Below are 21,999 nucleotides of genomic sequence, written 5' to 3' on the forward strand. Positions count from 1 at the left end.
GAACACTGCATGTAAAATATTTAGCCAAGTCACTTTCTCAAACTTAAGTATATACTTGTAATTTCATTGACTAAGAAGAGAGAACCTACCTGTGAGAACTTTATCCTCATGATGTGCAGCATGTCAGGAGTGGGGATACAACAGGACTTGTGAGATCAAGTTCTATAGAGCGCTTTACCTAAGAAATCCAGAGATGGCCTAATTTTCTTTCAGAAAGTTTCAAGCTTTTCCACTCTTACTATATTTTCCAGACGACATATTCAGTGAATGGCAGACATAATTATTTGGGTTTTTGTAGAGTACTTGTTGTTTATGTTATGGTGTATATTCTGTGAGGAAGTTTTCATTTTTCAGTTGCTCACATTCTTCTTGGGTAATCTAGGTAGGGTTTCTGTTGCTGTGATAAAACACCATGACCAAGAGAAAGTTGGGGAGGAATGGGTTTATTTGGCCCATAGTTCTGCATTGTAGTCCATCACTGAGGGAAGTCAGGACAGGAACTCAGAGAAGGAACCTGGAGGCAGGAGCTGATGCAGAAGCCATGGAGGGGTACTGCTTACTGGCTTGCTTTCCATGGCTTGCTCAGCCTGCTTTTTTATAGAACCCAGGACTACCAGCCCAGGGATGGGACTACACACAATGGGCTGGGCCCTCCCCCATCAACCACTATTAAGAAAATGCCCTACAGGCTTTCCTATAAGCCAATCTTAAGGAAACGTTTTCTTAATTGAGGTTCCCTCTTCTCAGGTGACTTTAGTGTGTGTCAAGTTGACACAGAACTATACAGCACTGGGTGTGTTGGGGGTCGGGAGCCAGGGATGGGGACAAGTTACTCATTGGATAGCTTCTTCTAAAGTTGCTAGATTCTTAAGCTAGAAAAGGGCAAGCTGTAGCTTCTTTCCCTAAAGACTGCTTGTCTAGTCAAGATGAAGCAGGAACAGATGAGTATGAAGGAAGTCATAGTAACAGCATGGGAGACATTCTCATACCAGTGCGTAATCACCAGGTGAACAAAGCTCAGTGCTTGTAAGCTCAGGGTATCCCCTGTTTGTATTTATTGAACTGTCACAAAAACAGCCCAGCTTTCATGTCCTTTCTCAAAACCAAGCTTCTGACAGAAATCCTTTCCCAGTGTCCTACAAAAATGTATTGCCTGAGGCCCAAAAGAAATAGTCCTTGCCTTTTGTGCAGTGATGAGAAAAATGAAGGTGGAAAGGAAAGCAATGGGGATTTTTCTGTTTTACATATTTTTAATGTAGAGTTGTATATGGTTGCAAAAGCTTACTGGGTTTTAATTTTTTTAATGTATTTTTATGTGTGTGAATGTTTTTCCTGCATATTTGTCTGTGCCACATGTATGTCTGGTGCTTGCAGAGGCCAGAAGAGAGTATTGGTACTCTGAAACTGGAGTTACAAACAGCTGTGAACTGCCATGTAGTCTGGGACTCAAACCTGGGCCCTCTGGAAGAGCAGCCATTATTCTTCACCACTGAGCCATCACTCTAGGCCCTGGTTTTTAAATTTCAAGTGAAGGCTTTTGTGTCAATTCAGTTGGAGCCAACGCCATGGCATACACCTGTAATCCCAGTTAGTTGGTAGACTGAGACCAGAGGCTCTTGAGTTCAAGGTCAGCCTATGCTACAAACTTGAGATTCCATCTCTGAAAAACAATGAACCCTGCATTTTTCAGCTGGGTCTGAGTGTGTGCACCCACTGTCCAATGACAGGCTGAACCTTAACACAAGGCTGCTGTAAGCAACACAGTAATACCCTGTCTCTAAAATCAGAATGCAGTGACTATCAATCAGCCGGGAGGTGAAGGCCCAGTTGATTTGCTTCCTGGAATCTTTAATGTTAAGTTTCCTATGGAAGATGCTTTCGCTTTTGTAAGTTCTTTTAAAAGAATCAGATACACACTTGTGATCCTGTGATGCGGGAGTCATGGATCCTTCTTTAAAACACTAAAAGCATTTTTGTTTTTTGTTTGAAATAGGAAGGCTCAGAATACTAGATTGGCTCACTGGATTACATCTTGTTAAAAGCTGCTCTAACACTGGCTGGCTTTCTGATTGTCTGTCTTCCAGTTGTGTCATGCTAAATGAAGTTAGTTTGTGCAACTGTATCGCAGAACTGTTCACTGTTACTATCCTTGTGCTGCCATAGGAAATAATGGTATTTGGTGAAGGTCTATCCAAAGAAATTTGACATTTTCCTCATAGCAGCTTTGACCCACCATGTCCTTTGGATGTATTCTTGCTCAAAACTGAGGTGCAAAAAAAGGGGGGAGGATTCTTTTAAAAATATTTTAAAATTATTTTTAATAGTTTATCATTTTAAAAGTACATAGGTAGATGGATTAATGGTAATTGAATTAAATATCTGATGTCTCTATTTTATTCTCAGTTAGAAATGAATTTTGTTCATCTAATTAAAGAAAGGGGTGAAGAGATAGCTCAGTAGGAAAAACATACCTCTGCTCTTACAGTTCTGAGCAAGCTCGTAAGTGTCTGTAACTCAGCTCTAGAGGACCTCATGCTGTCTTCTGGTTTCTGTGGACATTGCAGGCACACACACATAACACACATAACAAACAAACAAAAACACCAAAGGGGGAGAAAAGTTAGAGAGCCAGCCAGGCATGGTTGTATATACCAGCATTTGGGAAGGTGAGACAGAAAAATACTGAATTCAAATGCAACCTGAGCTATATAATAATAATAATAATAATAATAATAATAATAATAATAATAATAATAATAATAAAACAAAAGACCAAAATAATAAATGTTGGCCTGTGTTTGTGTGGGCCAAAGGTCTATCTCAGGAACTGTCTACCTTGTTTTTGAGACAGGGTGTCTCACTAACCTGGAGCTTGCCAAGTAGCAGGTTGGGCCTGGCTGGCCAGTGAGCCTCAAGGACCTGTGTGCTTCCCACCTCTGGGTGACAAGTGCACAGTACTGCCTCCAGCCCTTGGTGTAGTTCTGGAGATGAAACTCTGGGCGCTATGTTTGTGCAGCAAGCATTGTGTAAACGAATCTGCCTCTCTAGGCCTGGCTTCAGTTTTCTTAAATCAGTCTTACTTTGCAGCCTTGGCTGGCCTTAAAAGTGGTAATGTTTTCTCAGTCTTCCAAATACTAGTGGGATTCCCATGTAAGCACACCTGGCTGGAGCTGGCTGTCATTTTTGCCTGAAACCTGAAACTCCTTCCTGGTGTTAAGCCACTGGAATGTAGGAAACTTGGTTTGTTTGCAAATGTGATAGAGCTGGATGTTCATCATCTCTAGGATATGATGTCTCCAGTGTTGTGCTTTAGTCAGAAGACAAATCACCCATAGATTTTTCCTTTAAAATTATTAAATAAGGAATATTTGTAAAATAAGAATAACTTTGCATGCAAATGAGATCTTATAAAGCCTTTCAAAGTATCTTTCAAGTAGAAGCTAAGAATTTATACACAGGCTTTTAAAACAGTGTATTGGGAAAAGTGAAAAAAAAAAAGATATCTGACTTTCTCTCTTCTTTGCAACATGACTATTCTCCAGATACGTAACTACATATATGCTTATAATCACACTGCCAAACAGCAAAGTCAATTTTATTATAAGCTCCCTTTCCTTCTTAGAAAAGAGGCTGTCATGGAAGTCATTGAGCCATGTTTCAGTTTCACAATATTATTTATCATCTTTAAATGTACATGCTTTTAGACATATCTAAGCTAGTGTGCTGCTGTATGATATTAAAGGAGCCTAAGAAATAGGTTGTGTTGAGTTTTGCTTTGCAGATAGGCTTTATTTTCTTTTGCTTCATGAATGTTTGTTCCACTATTAGTCATCTGTAATTTTCATAGGAAAAGCAGTCGACTAGTTATAGTGCTGGGTAGCATTTTCATGACTACACCAGTAACTGATCTGACTGCTAGCATGTTGAGTGCTGTCATCAGTAGACACAGTGCCTATCCAAAATGCCATAGGTCATGCTACAACATGCAGTAAGAATTATGTTTACCAGACATGGCTGTTTACAGGAAAGTATGGCTGGCTGAGAGGAGTAATGAGCATGGCAGAGAATGTGGCTGTAGTCAGACAGAATGTAATGAAAATTTCATAGTGAAAAGTGTAGTAAGTCTGTGTAAGAAGTAAACATGGTGCCCAAAGGAATAGGATGTGATGCAGATCCTGTTCTGTCAAGGCATAGATTGCATGAGTTTTGCTGCTAGAAGTCCTTCAAAGAAGACTGTCTTAGTTTTTCTTCGTGTTGTTGTAATAAAGCAACCTAAGGGAGAAAGAGGTTATTTGGCTCACAGTTAGTCTGTGGCAGGAAAGACAAGCCACCAGGAGCTTGAAGCAAGCATCAGGTCACATCATACCATAGTAACAAGACCAGAGAAGGCTGCTTCCCCGCTTCGCAGTGTGGGATGGCCCTGCCTGTTAAGATGGACCTTTCCACACCCATTAGCCTCTCCATCTCAGAGCATGCCCAAGGGCTCATCTCCAGTGAATGCAGGCTCTGTTGAGGTGTCATTCGACACTAAACAACACACAGGTTGATGTAGGAACAAGAATTGCAAAGAGTAGTCTTGTAAAATTACAGGAAGCTCTGTGGCTAGGCACTGAGATATCAAGGCAATAAAAGTTTTAGGGAGCTTTTCCTTTCACTAAAATCTAGTGATAAGTTCTGTCTCCTTGGTTATATGTTTTAACTTTTTATGATAAAAATGTTATTATCTAGAAGATGCTTCAAGATACAGTTTAAGAAGGGAGGGAGCTACAGCTGGGATACAAAGTGAATAGACTGTAATTAATAAAAAATGAATAAATTAAAAAAAGAAAAAAGATATTGTTTAAGTAACAAGCTGACAGATGGAACTTGAAAAAACTCACTCCAAACATCAGTAATATGAAGTGAGTAGCAATTAACTTTTCTTGCTTGCTCATTGTCAAAATTATATCATTTTGGTTTAGTGTTTCACATCTAAGTCATATATAACCACTTTAAGAAAGGTCATCTACCCTTCTTGGTCCACATGTCTTAAATTTCTTTTCCTCCTCTTTATTCACATAGGGAATCTAGTCCATGGCTTGTAAGCATGGAATACTGTCCTTCCTTCTATCCAGTTGATTATGCGAATAACAACGTATCTATATACAGAGTTCCTTGAGGCTAAGCATACACAGTTATTAATACTTAAAACAACCCACATGTTTTCACCATTTCACAGAGAAGGAGACCAAGGCTATGAGAAAAGAAACAGTTCACATAAGTCATAGCAACTGCTTAATGGAACGAGGACTCATTCAATGCTTTGTCGGTTTGCTAGCCCATGCTCTTCTATCCTCAAGCCATTTCACTTAAATGCTTTTCTAAACTACTTCTCTGTACCAGCCATATCTTTTATCTGAATCTAGATATAGTTATTACTAATTTTAATTTCTTGTGGCTGTCGTTTAGACTTACTTTTTATTTAATCCCTGAGGATTTTTAAAATCTACTAAAATTGAAACTTTGGGCCTTGTTGTTGAATGGATATGTTGTTACTGTCTTGTTGGAGAATGCTTCTTTATCTCTCAAGTTTTGCTTATTGGGTAAAGTTGTTCCACCTAAAAATTGAACTCAGCAAATTCTGAATACTTACAGTGTATTTATTAATTAATTAAAGACTAAACAGTGTCTTGGGGGCACAACAGCGAATGAGATACTTGGCCTTAAGTAGTTCATTTCTATCCTAGGTCAGCATAAAACATGTCAATAGTACCAGTAGTCACTGCCCCTGGATGGCTCTCTCAGTGACCAAGGCCTTATTGTGCATTTCATTTAACTAAGTGTGTTAAAGTCAAATTCTAAATGCAGAATTTTTCCTAGGTATGCCTTGCAATAGCTCATTATTCCCAGCCAACAGACCTTCAGCTACTCTTTGCATTTGAATATGTTGGGAAAAAATACCACAATTCAGGTAAATATGAAAATACTAAGTATTGTGACTAACTTTACATGTGTCCATTTTATTCATGTTTGTTGGAGTTTTAACAAGTATAGGATTATTAGCTTGGTAGCTGCTGAGAAATAAACACCGTGCACTCAGAGCCACTTTTTGTCAGTGCTTCCTGACGTGACCAGACAGCCATAAGCACTAGTTTGTAGGGCTCAAAGCACCTATTTCACATGTAGTCACTCGTCTGTATTTTATGATCAGTATATCTCCTGATATTTTTATTTTAAAACTGGCAAAAAAACCCACCCAAAAGATAGTTGAAAAATCACAAAATTTCTGGCAAAATATGATTTTATATCAATGCTAAAATGTTAAAACCTTTTAGAGAACTTTCCTAAGATTTCCAAAATACCAACTTTCTGTTTTGAATAAGAGCAGTGGAAGGAAGATGAGCATTTGTCAAATATATATATATATTAGGCAATTTTGTGGTAACTAAATAGTTTTGTCCACATACCTATGTTAGCTATGACATCATCAAGAAGAACATTGAGATGTGATCATGTAATTCTATTTTAAATAGTGTACTCTATCTAGATAACGTGGTTCCACACACACAGACCCTGTGTCTCCTGTTAGCCTCCTGGGGGGTGAGTGGCTGCACAGTGGCTGCTGCCTGAAACACACATTCCACCACTGTTCAGGGAGGAAAAACCAACTAAAGATCATTCACCCCAGCATGGTCCAGGGAAGCACTTCTCAGAGGGTCACCTCTTTGGCAAAACTCTACCTCCGAAAATATTTACACTTATAACACTAGCAAAATTACAGTTATGAAGTAGCAACAAAAAAATAGTTTTATGGTTGGTCACCAGCACATGAAGAACTTTTACAGGGTCTCACCATTAGGAGGGTTGATCACTGATCTAGGGCTTATAGATTATTAGTGTACTGAACTTTTTATTTCTTACCTTACAACACAATGCAGTAATTTAAATATCTTGTGATATAAGGGTACTCCACTTCTACTGTGGTACCATTGCATTAAAGTTTGGTGTTAGTGCTTTGGACACAGATGCTTTAGTGCATATTCATTACTGTGAAAGGTAGTTGTCAACACTCTAGAGATGATACATGAAAATAATGTCTCAGAACAGCTTTCATTTTGTACTTTATAGAAACTGGATACTACAAGTATTTGTGACTTAATTTTCCCTAGCCATATGTATAGTAATTTTTATTTTTAGGCTTGAGCAACACAGTTATTTTTGAAGTTGATATTTTTATGTAAATTCACTTCCTATCTAAAAACCAAGCATAATGTTGGGTATCAGCCACAGAGCAGTGATCACCAAGCTCATTAGTGCGATGTCCTATTTCCGGAGTCAGTCTTGGAAGCCTGCTTCAGTTTGCTTGTGGCACAGCCCAGTTCTTTATGCGGCTTTATTCTGATAAGAATGATTGGGTGGTTAGGTTATGATTTTGCAAAAACATGATGGCTTGGGTTGTCCAAGTACAGTTATCTGTACAGTTGGTGACCTGATGCCTGCATAAGTTACTTTTTGAATCCTACCTCCTTTATTTCTTATGGGCATCTCTAATCTAGAAAACTTGAAGTACCTCTTATTTTCTTAAAACTGGTTATTGCAATTGGATGATTAATAATTACTTAAAATATTCAGGAGTACATCCTTCTAACTCCTCCTTCAGCAAGTCCTTCATAATCATAGTTCTGTCCAAAGTTTTACTCAGTTTCCTCATAGGGTAACATCCTTTAATATCCTTCCATGCTGTTACAGAAGCATAAACTGCATCCCTAAGATCAAAGGAAGCCTGAAATTTTCATACACTGCAGTCACAGTTCACTAATTTGTGAGTGAAAGATGTTCAGTTACCCTCTCTTGAACCTCTGGATGGCACCTTGACTCATTGGCTGGATTAAAGAAGCCCCTTTTTCAGGCAGGTAGGTGACAAAGGTGTTTCCACAAATAGGGCCTGAAGTTGGAGATTGTCCCTGCAGTTGTCTGGAAAAGACTCTCCTACTGTCTTAAGCAGTGTGAAGTTTTCTCTTGTGTCCAGCATCATATGAGATGAGTAAGAACCATTTCTGAAAGGATCAGTAGCCATCCACACTCTTCAGTGAGCATCCTGAGGTCCTCCGCAGCATGCAGTACCCCAGGCCTCAGAACAGTTACTCGCACAAACGCTGCAGCAGGCAAGCACAGAGAAGAATGCAGTCACCCTCTTCCTCTTATTTTCAAAGATGGTGAGGGCTCTGCGGTCATCATCCAGATATTATTAGGCAGACAGTGTTCTAGAAAAGTGCAGATTCACCTTTGTTATAAAGCTGGCTAGATGTCAGAATATTGCTTCTGGACTGGAAGGCTTGAAACTCTCAGAAAGTTAGGTGCAGGCTTGATGTCAGCAGTTTTCCCTTGCAACAGACAGCTAAAACTGCTTCTGTAATCCAGAGCTGCCCCATTAAAACACAGACATTTTAGTGAACTTATTAAATATCCTGTTTAATAATATAGGTCTTAGTATTTTAGAATTTGTTTCAAATACTTATTTGATAAAAATATGTAGTATGCAACTATTTGAAACAGTGTAGGAATTGTCATTTGGCTGCTGGGGAACTTCTAGAGTTCTCAGTGTGACTATAAATCTTGTCTCTTGAATGCTGGTGCCAAAGCAGCAGAATCCCTGGAGAAGCATATAGAAGCAGAGATTTGTTGGTTCCATCACAGGCTCTCAGGGACAGAGACTCCTGCTAAGAACAACCTCAGTATTTTGAGGTTACCTTCTTCTCCCTTCTTTATGATGTCTTAATTCCCACTGCACCATCACGGTGGTAGGCTTTCTTTTCATATATTGACCATTTTTACTATCTTGTTACATGAGTCCATTCTGAGTGCCAGTGGGGTCAATTACATACAAGTTCTAAAATAATGTCATCATTCTAGGGCTAGATTTCTAAAATACCATAGAAAATGCCAAGATCAAGAATGCCTGGTCCTAGGTTCATTTAGTCTATTGAAGAGCTATGTTATAAAATCTCAGGTAGCCATCAGGAACTTTAGGGCTCCTAAGAGGACTTCCTTGGATCAGCTGGCTGCTGCAGTCCTTTGAGTGGTGCATGGACAGAGCAAGCCTCTGGGCTTCTTAGAAAGCACTAGAATTTGCAGTTGGATTACTTACTTACTACCTACCGCAAAATGAACTCTCTCCAAAGGATACACAGAGCTAATGGCAGTGTAGTCCCAGCTGTTGAGAAATGAACGAGAGAAACCTAAAAAATAGTACACATGCATAGGACCCCAAAGAGCTCTTAATTTATGTCAGAAAACCTCTCTATTCATAAATAGATCTAGAGAAATAATTCATAAATTGTAGAGCATTCTCAATGTGGTTTCAGAAATTAAAAAACTCAACATGAACTCAGCTGGGGATTTGCTGCTGAAATCCTCTCTCCCCGCCTTGAGTGTGTTCTTTATCTGTTTTGTGATGGCTGTCCTGTTAAGTAGCCAAAGTCTGTGGTACAGTGCTGAGGACAGCAGTGCTGGCTGGAAGGCATCCTTTCTGTCCTTGGTTTTAATGTTTATGCTGTTTGCTGCCGGTTCTAGAGAAATACACTTTATCAAGTTGGGAAAGATTTTTTTTTTTTTAAATGAGTCTTACCAAAAGCAAGGACTGATCATACGGACTTTTTTCCTTTACATTTAGTAATATGATGACTAGCTTTATAGATCAGGCACCTGAAAGTCCTGTGAGTCAGCCAGCATACTTCCTAGGTATTATGTTCCACAGAGAAAGTACTGAAGTGGAGAGGGAAGTGGGCATTCAGGCTAATTAGCATTATAATTTTTGTCAATTTCTGTTAAAAATCAGACTTACTAGCTAAGTGTAAAGTAGAGGGGTAAAATTCAGGCTTCCAAACACACAGCACGTCAGAGCCTTGGTGAGCTAGACTAGCCCAGAGATGGAGTATCTTTCCAAACACAGCATGTCAGAGCCTTGGTGAGCTAGACTAGCCCAGAGATGGAGTATCCTTTCTTCTGCACTGTCTTTGGGCACCCAGAAGCTGGGAAGCACTTGAAATGTCCTTAGTGGACCTGAAGGACTGACATTAGTTATTTTATTTAACTTTTGTTTTAGTTTAATTTAAATGGACACTGGTTGGCAAGTGGTTCCATTCCTAAGTAGCGTAGATCTAAAGTTTAGGCCTTGTGTAATCTATAGCTGCTCTTCCACCATGCCTGGCTTTCCTGCTCTAACTGTGTGGATTCCTTGAAGCTTTATCATTGTCCCATTCACTGCACAGCATGCCCATCTCCTCCTTAAAAAAAAGTCTAGCAACTTTTGACATTTTTTTCAGAACTCTGCTCAGATATTGTCAAGTCACGATAGCTTTCTTGGCCACCTTTCTCTGCATCTTTATTGCACATAGTTATTCAGTGCTCATAATTTCGCACCTACCCCCTACTGTCTTGCTATAGCATTCAGAATAATAGGTAAAAAACTTACTTTTTTGTTCTGGAGACTTAGCTCATCATAAGTTCTCCAAAAATATCAGTGTTGTGCCAGGAGTTAAGAATTAATCACTGAGGATGGGTTGTAGCATGTCCATGTGATATTTAGGCATTTTACATGGCTACAGAAAAGAAAGAAAGTTGGAAACAATGGTAAACAAACAGTTACATGAGGGATCTCTATGGCCCAAAGAAGCCATTTAGATTAGATTCTTTTGGTAAAGGCGCATCATTAAAAGGTTGGGACGAGAAGCCAATATCACAGAAACATTTTGTGTGAAAAAAGCATCTAGTCAGGAATGCCAACCTAGGAACTGCCACTTACACCTGTCAGTAAGACACTGGACCAAGAAGTTTGAGCCGTCACCCTAAGGACATCAGACTGGCTAGCACAGCCCCTCTCCTGCCGTTTTTTTAGGCACTCTCAGGTTAGGCATGCTCCTATCTTTGGAAACACTCCTTTCCAAGAAGTGACGTCTAGACCCTCCTTCACACACATCATGTAAGATAGGGCTGTAGCTTCTAGTGACACACAAGCAGCTCTGTCAGCTTCTTAAGTTGAGTAGCTAGACAAAGCCAAGAGTTGTTTAGTGAGCAGGTGAGAGCATGATGTTAGAAAAATAAAGTACTTTGAGGACTTGAAAGCTGTTGGGTAAATCCATGCACTCCCTGCTCCAGTGTGGAGAAAATATGCAGATGGCAGGCTTAATCCTCAGTTTGGAGGAGTGAGATAATTGAGGCTCAGAACTCATTTTCATAAATTGGTAGGAATGGGAGATAATTGAAAAATAAGGGTGGTAAATGGAGACAAAGTATGGGCAGCAGGCACAGGTCGTTATATAAGGAAGTGCCTGGGAAAAGAACGAACAATGTGTGGCACAGCAGCATTAGCAACCAGGGGGATCGGATGGAAGTCTTCAAAATCAAGTTGCCTGCTGGCCTGCAAGCACAGAGGAGATAAAGCCAGTACAAGAACAGAGACATGAAAGGTGTCTATACAGTAGGAATGAGCTGGGTAAAGGTCAGGTTGAATTTTGATGCAAAGATTTTGGAGAGACATGAAAGATAAGACAGAAGGTCACACATCAGGGCATGCATGTGACAGGAGACAGAGCAAGCAAATGCTGGCTGAGAAGAAACTAGTTTAACAAAATTAATAATATTGCTTTTCCTGCAGCCAACAAAGTTAATGGAGTATCCTCAGGAGGTGGAGGAGTATGGAGTGGAGTTGGCAGTAGCAGCAGCCAGAAAACACCGCTGTTTGAAACTTACTCAGATTGGGACAGAGAGATCAAGAGGACAGGCGCTTCTGGGTGGAGAGTTTGCTCTATCAACGAGGGTTACATGATATCTACTTGGTAAGTCTTATATTAACACATGCACACATGTATGCAGGTACACACACACACACACACACACACACACACACACACACACGCACTCACCTGGAAAAGGCTTCTGTGAAGAAGAACTCAACTCTACTTCCATTGATAAACTTGTAAGTTATGATTAATACCTGTTTTAAATTATAGGATTTAAAGGTTATTTTATTTTAAAGTTAAGGACTTTGTAATATAAGCACACCATCCATATCCATAGTGTTTAAAAGATGTTGACAGTAATTCTTTATTATCATCAGTAATCTAGTATTTGTCTGCAGTTTTCTTACAACTGTCTTTTAAAGTTGATTTAAGATTCAAGGAAGTTTTACACTGAATTTGAGTGACATGTCTCATAGGCCTTTAACATACAATGTTCTCGTACTACCTCTATTATACTTACATATTTACTGACAAAACTGGGTTGTTTTGTGGAATTTCCCACATTGTAGTATTATTCTGTGGTGTTCTTTAACATGTTCTTCTGCATTCTAAGGAGTAATTGAATCCAGCCTCAGGGTTTTTGCAAGAATCCTTTCCCTGCGCATCCCATCTAGTCTCCAGCTTGCTTCCTATGTGCGTTTTCTCTCTTTCTCCCTCTCTGGCTAGTTCTCTCTATCTCTGTGTATGTACTTGCAGTGCTGACTGACTGACAGGCCCAAGGGCTGTCTGCTTACTCTGCCTAGTGTAAAGTTCTATTTCGTATATCATGGTTTCAGTGTCCCAAAGTAGTTTTCACTTAGGATGACTGCCTGGATCATTTATTTCATTACTGGTTACTGTTGATTATATCCTAATTGTACCGTCTATCTGCTTTCTATCATACTCTTCTCCATCAACTTTTGTCCCCTCTCATGGTCTCCTTCCTAGTTTCATGATCTTCACAAACATACCCCCCTCATAAATTTAAATGTAGGTTTGACATAAGAAAGAAAATGTAGTATTTGTCTTTTTAAGTCTGCCTTGTATCACTTTACCAAATGACTCCTGCTCCATCCATTTTTCTGCAAATGTCATGGTTTCATTTCCCTTTACTGCTGAATAAAATTCCACCGTGCATATGGACCATATTTTCATTTGATGGACACTATTGGGTTGCTATTGTTGTGATAAAACTCCTTGACCATAAGCAACTTGGGAAGAAAGGTTTTATTTGCTTACACTTCCACATCAATGTTCATCACTGAAAGAAGTCAGGGAAGAATCTCAAACAGAGCAGAAACCTGAAGGCAGAAATGGAGGCAGAGGCCATGGATGAATGTGGCCTGCTGGCTTGCTCCTCGTGGTTTTCCCAGCCTGTTTTCTTATAGCACCCAGGACTACCATCCCAGGAGCAGGAGCATCCACTCTGAGCTGGCTGGGTCTTCCATCAATCATCGATCACGAAAATGCCCCCACAGGGTTGCCTACATGCCAGTCTGTTGGGGCATTTTCGTAACTGAGGCTCCCTCTTCCCTGATGAGCTATCGTGAATGGCAGCAGTGAACATAGGTGAGCACAGGGCTCATGTGTGACCTGTTTCTCTCCCATCTAGCCTTCCAGAATACTTTGTCGTGCCAAGTTCACTAGCAGACCAAGACCTGAAGATCTTTTCCCATTCTTTTGTTGGAAAAAGAATGCCAGTAAGTGACTTCTGTTGGCTATCATTGATGCTGCTGTCCACGGTTTGTACCCAGCTAAGTGAGGATTTCTGCCTGTCTCCTAGTTCTGGTGCTGGAGCCACTCTAACGGCAGTGCTCTTGTGAGGATGGCCCTCATCAAAGATGTGCTGCAACAGAGGAAAATCGACCAGAGGTAAGTGAGAAAGTGTGTTGGCCAGTGGACTTGGTATCATAAACAAGAGCAGTAAATTCCTTACTAACTGGAAATAGTTTGCACCACCACACACTATATACAAGGATTACCATTTTGAAAAGAGTAAGTATAGTAAAATTATCTTTGATAAAACACAATAAAGACGAGTGTCTTTAACATTGAAAGGACAGTGATTTCCACTTGAGACACGTCAGGATAAATCAAACTGCTTTCATTTCATGTGTCTTATTTAGGCTTATGAAGTCAGAATAGCTTAGAAAATTGTTTTAGAGGGTCTTCACACACCCGTTGTTTGGTAATGTCTGCTAAAGTCAGCTGTAACCTCCCTATCACTAGTAGGAAGCTTCTCTTGGGTATGCTCAGAGCTGCAGGTTTACAGCTGGCCAACTCTTAGTGCCCCAGGTCCTCAACTGCTGCCCTTGTTCCCTGCTGGCACTGTGCCCTCCACAGCCTATCCTATTCTCTCTCAGCATCATCTGGGCTCTAAGGCCTCTTGCTCCTTCTGATCTGTAGTTCTTTCTACAGAAGGTCACTAAGGACTGTGGCTTTAGTAACCAACACATTGCTAGCTTGACGTCTTCCATGTGGACATCTTCAAGGCACTTTGAACTTTATGTCTGAAACTGAACTCAAGGATATGGCCACCATGCCTCTCAGGCAGATGCCTTTCTTTTCCTTCCCTTTCTCCATCTGTAACACCCCATGATTTTGACACTTGGTGTTTCAGAGATCTTATAAACCCACATATTGCCTCCTCAGCTTCATCCCAAGTGTGCTATTGGTGCTGTTCTTTTCTTCACATTTCATGGGCTCCAGCCATCTGAAAATTACCTGGTCTTTTCACTCTCCTGACAGAGAGTTTTAGCAGGGTTCTTCCCTCCGGGTCACCTTCTTCATGCTGCTCCATGAACACTCTCCACCCCATTGACTTGGCCCTACTTCACCTCTCAGTTGTGAGGTACTTCACATGGGGTTCAGGCCTTACTGTTAGACATTCTTTCTTTTCCATTTGATTTATATGTGATGGCAGTTTGATTGCTGCCTGTGGTCCTCACTAGGCCCCACAGGATAATACTCCTGTGTAGTTATCCCAAGAAGTATAAGAACTTTTGAATGATAATGTTAAGTGTTGAAGAAATGGATGAACAGATACTAAAGGATTTTGTCTTTACTAGGATTTGCAATGCCATAACTAAAAGTCATCCGCAGAGAAGTGATGTTTACAAGTCAGATTTGGATAAAACCTTGCCCAATATTCAAGAAATACAATCGGCATTTGTAAAACTTAAGCAACTGTGTGTAAATGGTAATGACATTTTTATTTTGTGCTTGTATTTAATGAATGGGAATAAAAAATTGTGTGGGAACAGTCAGGAAAAATAATATTCCTTAAAAATTTGCAAGATTCATCTAAGGAGAGACTCAACCTTTAGAAAATGAAGTCTAACCCTATTTCGGTTTTGAGGAGAAAAAACCCCAAACCTGTTAAATTTCCCCCAAATCATGAGAGATAGAGACTACTTTAAAGGAGCATTTGCTCAGCAGATTGACATTACTGAGATTTCAGTGCATAAGATTAGATTTCAAGATTAGTGGCTATGCTCAGCAAGTGTTGAAAGTGTAACCTTAGAGTTCTAGCTAAGTAGACTCAGGTTGGTTAGGGAAGGATGTCTCATGAAAGCATCTTTGAAGCAGAGTGAATCCTATTTCAAAGAAACCTCGTGTCTCCTGGGCAAGGGAGAAGTGGCAGGTCTTGGATGATGACTAGGCATTGTTAAGATAGGAGATCTTGGTGAGGGTGCAGCCTTGAATGGTTATATATACCCTGGGCAGGGCAGTGGTTGATTCCAGGGGTACAAGCACACAGAGGTGACACTAGCAGCTGTGATGGTGAAGAGAAGTGGGACCTGGAGAGGCAGTGCTGTGAAGTGGGTACTAGTCTAGGCATCAGTTTCTGGAGAGCCAGGAGTCACTAGCCTGCAGGACACAGAGTTAGCTGGACTTGCCAGGATTTCCTTGAAAAGGCCAGAAGGTAGAAGACAGGACCCAGGGGAATGTTTTCTTCTGCTTTGTTATAGAACTGTAACATGTTACATTGGTGCAGTGGCCCATGTCTGTTACCTCAGCATCTGAGAGTGTGAAGCAAGAGGACCTAGAGTTTTGAGTCCAGGCTGGGCTCATGGCGAAACACTGTCTTTAAAAAAAAAAAAAAAAAAGAATCATGATATGTCTTTATGTCTTCCTAAGTGCTGAAGTAAAAATGTGTGCCGCTACCTCAAAGCTAATTGTTAATAGCTTCATTCTGATGTTGGTTATGTAAAACTAAGCATAACGAGCTTAACTGCATTGTGTGTTTATTACAGAGCCTTTTGAAGAAACGGAAGAGAAATGGTTGTCTTCACTGGAAAGTACTCGGTGGTTAGAATATGTCAGGTTTGTTGGCTTGTCTTTTTTAACTTTTTATTTTGAAATAATTATAGGCTCACATGAAGTAGAAGAATAGTACAGAGAGTCACGTGCCTGTCACCTACCATCCCTCAGGCTAACTTCTCATCTAACTGGAGGGCAGCATCCAAACCTGACAATCAGCAGTGCTGTAACCTCTAGATTTCATTAGTGCCCGCCCTACCATAGTCAGCCTTCCCCAGTCCTCTCCTCGTCCCTGCCCTCTACCATCTCACCTCTACCATCGTGACAGCCACTACCATTGTCACCTCAAAAGTTTTATTTCCTGAACGTCATGTAAACAGCCTCTTTTTTAATATAGGGTTGATGGATTTCCCTGATATTATTCCCTAAAGAATCATTCCTGTTAATACAGAGAAATTTATAAAAGTTTAAAGTATGTGTATATATAGTGAGTGATGAGTTTTGCTTGATTTTAAAATATATTTATTCAGGCAGACAAGATGTCTCAGCAGGTAAAGGCATGTATTTATAGTAGAAGTTTGAGATTTAACAGTGTTTTTTTCCTTTCTTTTTAGGGCTTTCCTTAAACACGCAGCAGAACTTGTGTACATACTTGAAAGCCAGCGTCTCTCTGTAGTCCTGCAAGGTAATTAAAATAATTCCCGAGAATGCCTCATACCTTGACAGAAAATTGTGGCTGTTGACGGTTCACATTAGCATAAGTTCACATTAGCACAATAGCATAAGCATCCATTTTAGCTGCAGTACTACAAGGCATGCTGCAGACTCTTGACTGTGTCCAGCCTGGTCCCATCCCGTAACTTGCTGATACTTGATGCTAATTTGGGCAAAGCATCCTCTCTAATCTTGCTATTTTTCTAATTCAGTCAAATTTTCTTTGGCGTAAATAAATGCTTTATTACTCATTTTAAATGGTGACCCTAAGAAAATAGTTTGAGATTAAGAATTCAAATGAAATAGCCAATGATTTTCTCCTCTTCATCAGTGAGTGCTCTCATTTTACTAGGAATGAGCCCTGGCTTCTCTATCCACAAAAGGCTTTGGGAGTGCTGAGCCTGTTTCAATAACACATTTAAAGTATGGTTTAAAACCATTAGTTGAAGTATGATGCACACGGGTATACTGATGCCTTGGTAAATAGAGAGCCGAGGTGTTTTGGTTGTGATGTGGTCACACAGATGCAGCGTCACTGGTGTGGAGGTCAGAGGACGACCTTGAGCGTTGCTCATTGCCTTCCACCTTGGACAGAACCTCTCTTGTTCATGTCTGTGTATATTAGGCTAGCTGGCTTGCAGGCTTCTGAACACCTGCTTCTGCTTCATCTCCCAGTAGTGATGCACAGGGGTCACAGATCCTTGTGCTACTCTACCTGGCTTTTACATGGGTTTTCATGATCTGAACTCACATCATTGGGTTATACAGCAAGACCTTTGCCCACTGAGTCTTTTTTTTTTTTTAAAGAGGGTCTGTGAGCAGTTGAGACAAAGTCTCCTTATGTAGTCCCAGCTGGGCCTGGAACTTGCAATGTAGACCAGGCTGGTCTTGAACTCACAGAGATCTGCCTGTGTCTTAGCACCAAAGTAGCTACTTTCTGTCTTTGTAGAATGCCTTTTCTAGATAGTTCATTTAGTTGGAATAACACAATATGTGGTCTTTTGACTATGGCTTCTTTCACTTAACATAAGTGTTTATGAGGTTCATTCATGTCATATGTATGAGTGATTTTTAAAAATTACATCCCATTGTTTGTAAATCAGTTAATCCATTTACCTGTTGGTGGACATTAGGTTGTTTCCATATGGTGGGCTATCACAGAATGTACTGCTGTGAAGATTCATACAAATGTGTTTTGGGAGATATAGTTTTAAGCTGTTGAATTATGTGGCAGGTCCATGTCCATCTTGCTAAGAAACAGCCAAATTATGCTCTAAAGGGGCAGTGTTATTGGACTTGGGGATCACAATTTGTGTCCCAGGTCAGGTCCAGCCACCTGTCCTCAATTAGTCAATAAGAGTTAAATTAAAAGTAGAAAGTAGGAAAAAGAGACTTATATCCAGCAACTGCCTCATGTTCATCTTTTTAAAAAAATTATCAATTTATTTTTATTACAGTTTAGTCACTTTGTATCCCAGCTGTAGCCCCCCTTCCTAGTCCCCCAAATCTCATCCTCCCTCCCTCATTCTCTCCCATGCCCCTCCCCAAGTCCACTGATAGGGGAGGTCCTCCTCCCCTTCCATCTGACCCTAGTCTATCAGGTTTCATCAGGACTGACTGTCTGCATTGTCTCCTTCTGTGGCTTGGTAAGGCTGTTCCCCATCAGGAGGAGGTGATCAAAGAGCCAGCCACTGAGTTTATGTCAGAGACAGTCCCTGTTCCCCTTACTAAGGAACCCACTTGGACACTGAACTGCCATGGGCTACATCTATACAGGGGCTCTCTTCACGTTCATCTTACTAGTACCTTTTCCTTTTCCCTGTGTGAGATTCCTGGGGAATTCCCATTTCTTTGGGGTCCATTGTTTCAAGTCCAGATCTAGTGACACAGTTGTCTCTTTAGAATATCTTCATCTGTTAGACTAGTTACAACTGGACCACATTTTTCTTCTCAGCATGGAAGAGGATGCTGACTCTTCCACATCCTTATCAGCACTGTCCTCTAGCTTATAGCAAGTCAGGCACAGGTGAAATGGTGTAGTTCACTGTACTTTTCCTTTACATCTCTCTATTGTGTTTCATCTTTCTGTTGAGTTCTAAGATTTCTGTTTGTAATCCTACATGATTTGTGAGCATTTTCTCCAACTATGTCCTGTCTGCCCATTCTTTTGCCTTTTGAAACACTAATTTAAAATTTTGAAGTATGATTTCTCCATTTTTATGGATATTTTTCTATCATATTTAAGAACTATTTGTCCAACTCAAGGCACAGACAGGGATATTTCCATGTGTTTTGTTTTCTACAACTTTTATAGCTTTAGAATTTAGAATTTAGATCTTTGATCTATTTTGAATGAATATGTGTGCGTGTGTGTGTGTGTGCCCGTTTGTGTGCCCGTGTGTATGAATGTGTGTACATGTATGTGCATGTGTGTGTAAGCATGTGTGTGTGTGTGTGTGTGTGTGTATGTAAGAGAGAGAGAGGAAGAGGGAGAGAAAGGTAAGAGGTTGAATTATCTCTTTTGTATGTGGCTATTAAATTGTTTCAGCATCATTTGTTGAAAGACTTTCATTCCTCCATTAGATTGCTTTGGTGCTTTTATGAAAATCAGAGTGTAAATGGAAAAAGTTTATTTTTAACTATTTTCTCCATTGAGCTTATTTCTTTATGCTACTACCACATTATCTTGAGTGACAAAGTTTTTCAGTATGCTTTAAAGTTGAGACATTTAACTACACAGCTTTGTCTTTGAAACTATTCTGGATATTCTGGATTATTTGTATTTCTGTGTAATTTCTAGTCTTCAAAAAAAAAGGCCTATTGGAGTGTTTATATGAATATGTTGATCCATAGAGCAGTTTGGGGAGAGTGCCATCTGTATGTATCTGTACAGAACCTGCCAAGTCGTGAAATGAATGTCTCCCCATTTACTCTGGTCTTCCTTCATTTGTCAGCAGTAGTTACAGATTTTATTGTACAAGGTTTACATTGATTGTATTAAATCTCTTGAGTACATATAAGATATTATATATGTTTCTGTGGTTACAGTCTTTTCTTAACTGCATTTCCAAGCTTATTGTATACTCATTGATATATCAAGTTCTTGTGATCTTTCTCATTTATTTTAGTAGCCATTTTATGGATTCCTTAAAAAATTATTGTATATGTGTGGTGTATTATGTACATGTTCATGTGTGTAGAGGATGGAGATCAACATTCAATGTCATTGTCAATCACTTTCCACCTCATTTTTTGATCTAGTGTCTTTCATTGAACTTTGAGCTCATAGATTTTGGCTAGGCTGGTTAGCACTGAGCTCCAGAGACCCACCTGTTTTTCCTGACCCAGCACTGGGCTTATAGGCACCCACTCAGCTTTTTATGAGGGTGCTGTGGATCTGAACTCAAGTCCTCACCCCTATGTGGCAGGCATTTTACTGAGCCATCCCTCTGTTCCTCATCCTTGATCTTTAACATACAGGATTCCATTGTTGACAAATACAGTCTTTAACCTTTTTAATACTGTTGCTCTTTATTTCCTTTCTCTTGCCCAACTTTTCTGACTCAAGCCTCTTTTGCAGGGCACTATAGAAGTATTGAGAGAAGACATCCTTGTTTCATTCCTAATTTTACAGGAAAAGCATTGAGTTCTTTACCATTACGGATGATGTTATATTAGCTATAGGGGTTGGAAGAAGACTTTGACAAGGTTCCCTTTAATTCCTGGTTTACTAAGTTTGTTTTTTTTTTTTTTAATTAGGAATAAATACAGAGGTATGTCAGATGCTAGTTTGCCTCGAGATGATAATATTATTGACTTTTATTAATATGATGTTTCTTTGTCAAATGGTAAAGGAATACTGCATTCTAGGAAAAACATTCCTGGATTTCCATAGTAATTTGTCTTATTAATATTTTATTAATGGCGATTACAGCTGTATTTGCAAAGGCTGTCAGGTGATAGTTTTCTCATCATTTTGCTCAGCTTTGATATCAAGGTAATTCTAGACTCATTGAAAGGATAATGGTTGAGTGGCAGGTGTACAACTATGATATTGGCACTTGGGACTCAGCGATAGGAAGATCATTGCCACCCTTGCCTTTAGTGCAAATATGAGGTCAGTATGGGTTACACTGAGACCTTGTCTCAAAAAACAAAGTTCAGAAAAGAAAAGGGAAATAGCTGTACAGGGCAGGAAGGAAATGCTTGCCACTTTTTCACATGATAGGGACAATTCCATTCTATTGTTCACTTCTGAGTCATTGTCATGTGAAGTAAGGTGACTCTGGAAAGATTGTGTTTTATTGAATATTCTTGACAAAACAGTAGTAGAATATATTCTAGAAAGATATTCTACCACAAACCATTGAGATGTAAATACTGTGAGCAATGTTGTGCCTTGTTTTCCCTCCTGGATGAGTTGCCTCATCTAATCTTAGTATGAGGGGAGGTGCCTAGTCTTATCGCAAATAGATGTGCCATGTTTGCTTGATATTCCTGGGAGGCCTGCCCTTTTCTGGAGGGAAGAAAAGAGGAGTAGATGACATCAGGGGGAAACAGGGATTCTGAGAGGGGGAGGGAGAGGATGGGGAAACAGCAGTTGGGATATAATATATGAGAGAAGAATAAATTTTTTAAAAAGAAAAAAGTATGCTCAATTGTCTGCAAATAATGGCAAATGAAAGTCCATTTCCTACTAAGCTCCATGGTTAATGCTTCAGTGTGTAATGAAATGAGTTAGAATAAAATATTGTAATTTGTTTGCCTTAATACTTCTTCCGTACTTTGTCTGCTTTAATACTTCTTTTGGCTCATATGGGTCTCCAATTAAAATAGAAGTTGAATTGTAAAAAAGTTTATTATATTTGAGAGCTGCTAGAATCTACTAAAATTTTCTTACATAGACTTTTTTTTAAAGACAATTTAAGTATAGAATGTTGAATTACCTAACTTACAGTCAGAATTTCTCTTGGTCATCATTTTCTTTCATTTTATTGACAGAGGAGGAGGGAAGAGACTTGAGTTGTCTGGTAGCTTCTCTTGTTCAAGTGATGATGGATCCGTATTTCAGGACAATTATTGGATTTCAGAGTCTGATACAAAAGGAGTGGGTCATGGCAGGATATCAGTTCCTAGACAGATGCAACCACCTGAAGAGGTCAGAGAAAGAGGTAACCAGTCCTACTGCTTTTCTAGCACTTTTTAAAAAAGGATACGTGTGTGTGTGTGTGTGTGTGTGTGTGTGTGTGTGTGTGTGTGTGTG

At 39.8% G+C, this 21,999-nt stretch overlaps 1 protein-coding gene across 1 annotated transcript in view; it reads left to right on the forward strand.

The window, feature by feature from the left end:
• Positions 1-21,999, forward strand: part of Mtmr10 (myotubularin related protein 10) — a 48,838-nt gene that overhangs the window by 13,194 nt on the left and 13,645 nt on the right. The window contains exons 6-13 of the mRNA XM_055623191.1: positions 5,860-5,950; positions 11,636-11,816; positions 13,372-13,459; positions 13,543-13,631; positions 14,828-14,958; positions 16,016-16,085; positions 16,637-16,707; positions 21,738-21,907. Of these exons, the coding sequence (XP_055479166.1) occupies positions 5,860-5,950; positions 11,636-11,816; positions 13,372-13,459; positions 13,543-13,631; positions 14,828-14,958; positions 16,016-16,085; positions 16,637-16,707; positions 21,738-21,907 (891 nt within the window). The remainder of the gene's footprint in view (positions 1-5,859; positions 5,951-11,635; positions 11,817-13,371; positions 13,460-13,542; positions 13,632-14,827; positions 14,959-16,015; positions 16,086-16,636; positions 16,708-21,737; positions 21,908-21,999) is intronic.

Source organism: Psammomys obesus, unplaced genomic scaffold (assembly GCF_907164565.1).
Source record: "Psammomys obesus unplaced genomic scaffold, mPsaObe1.curated_primary_1811, whole genome shotgun sequence".
NCBI classification, from domain to species: domain Eukaryota; kingdom Metazoa; phylum Chordata; class Mammalia; order Rodentia; family Muridae; genus Psammomys; species Psammomys obesus.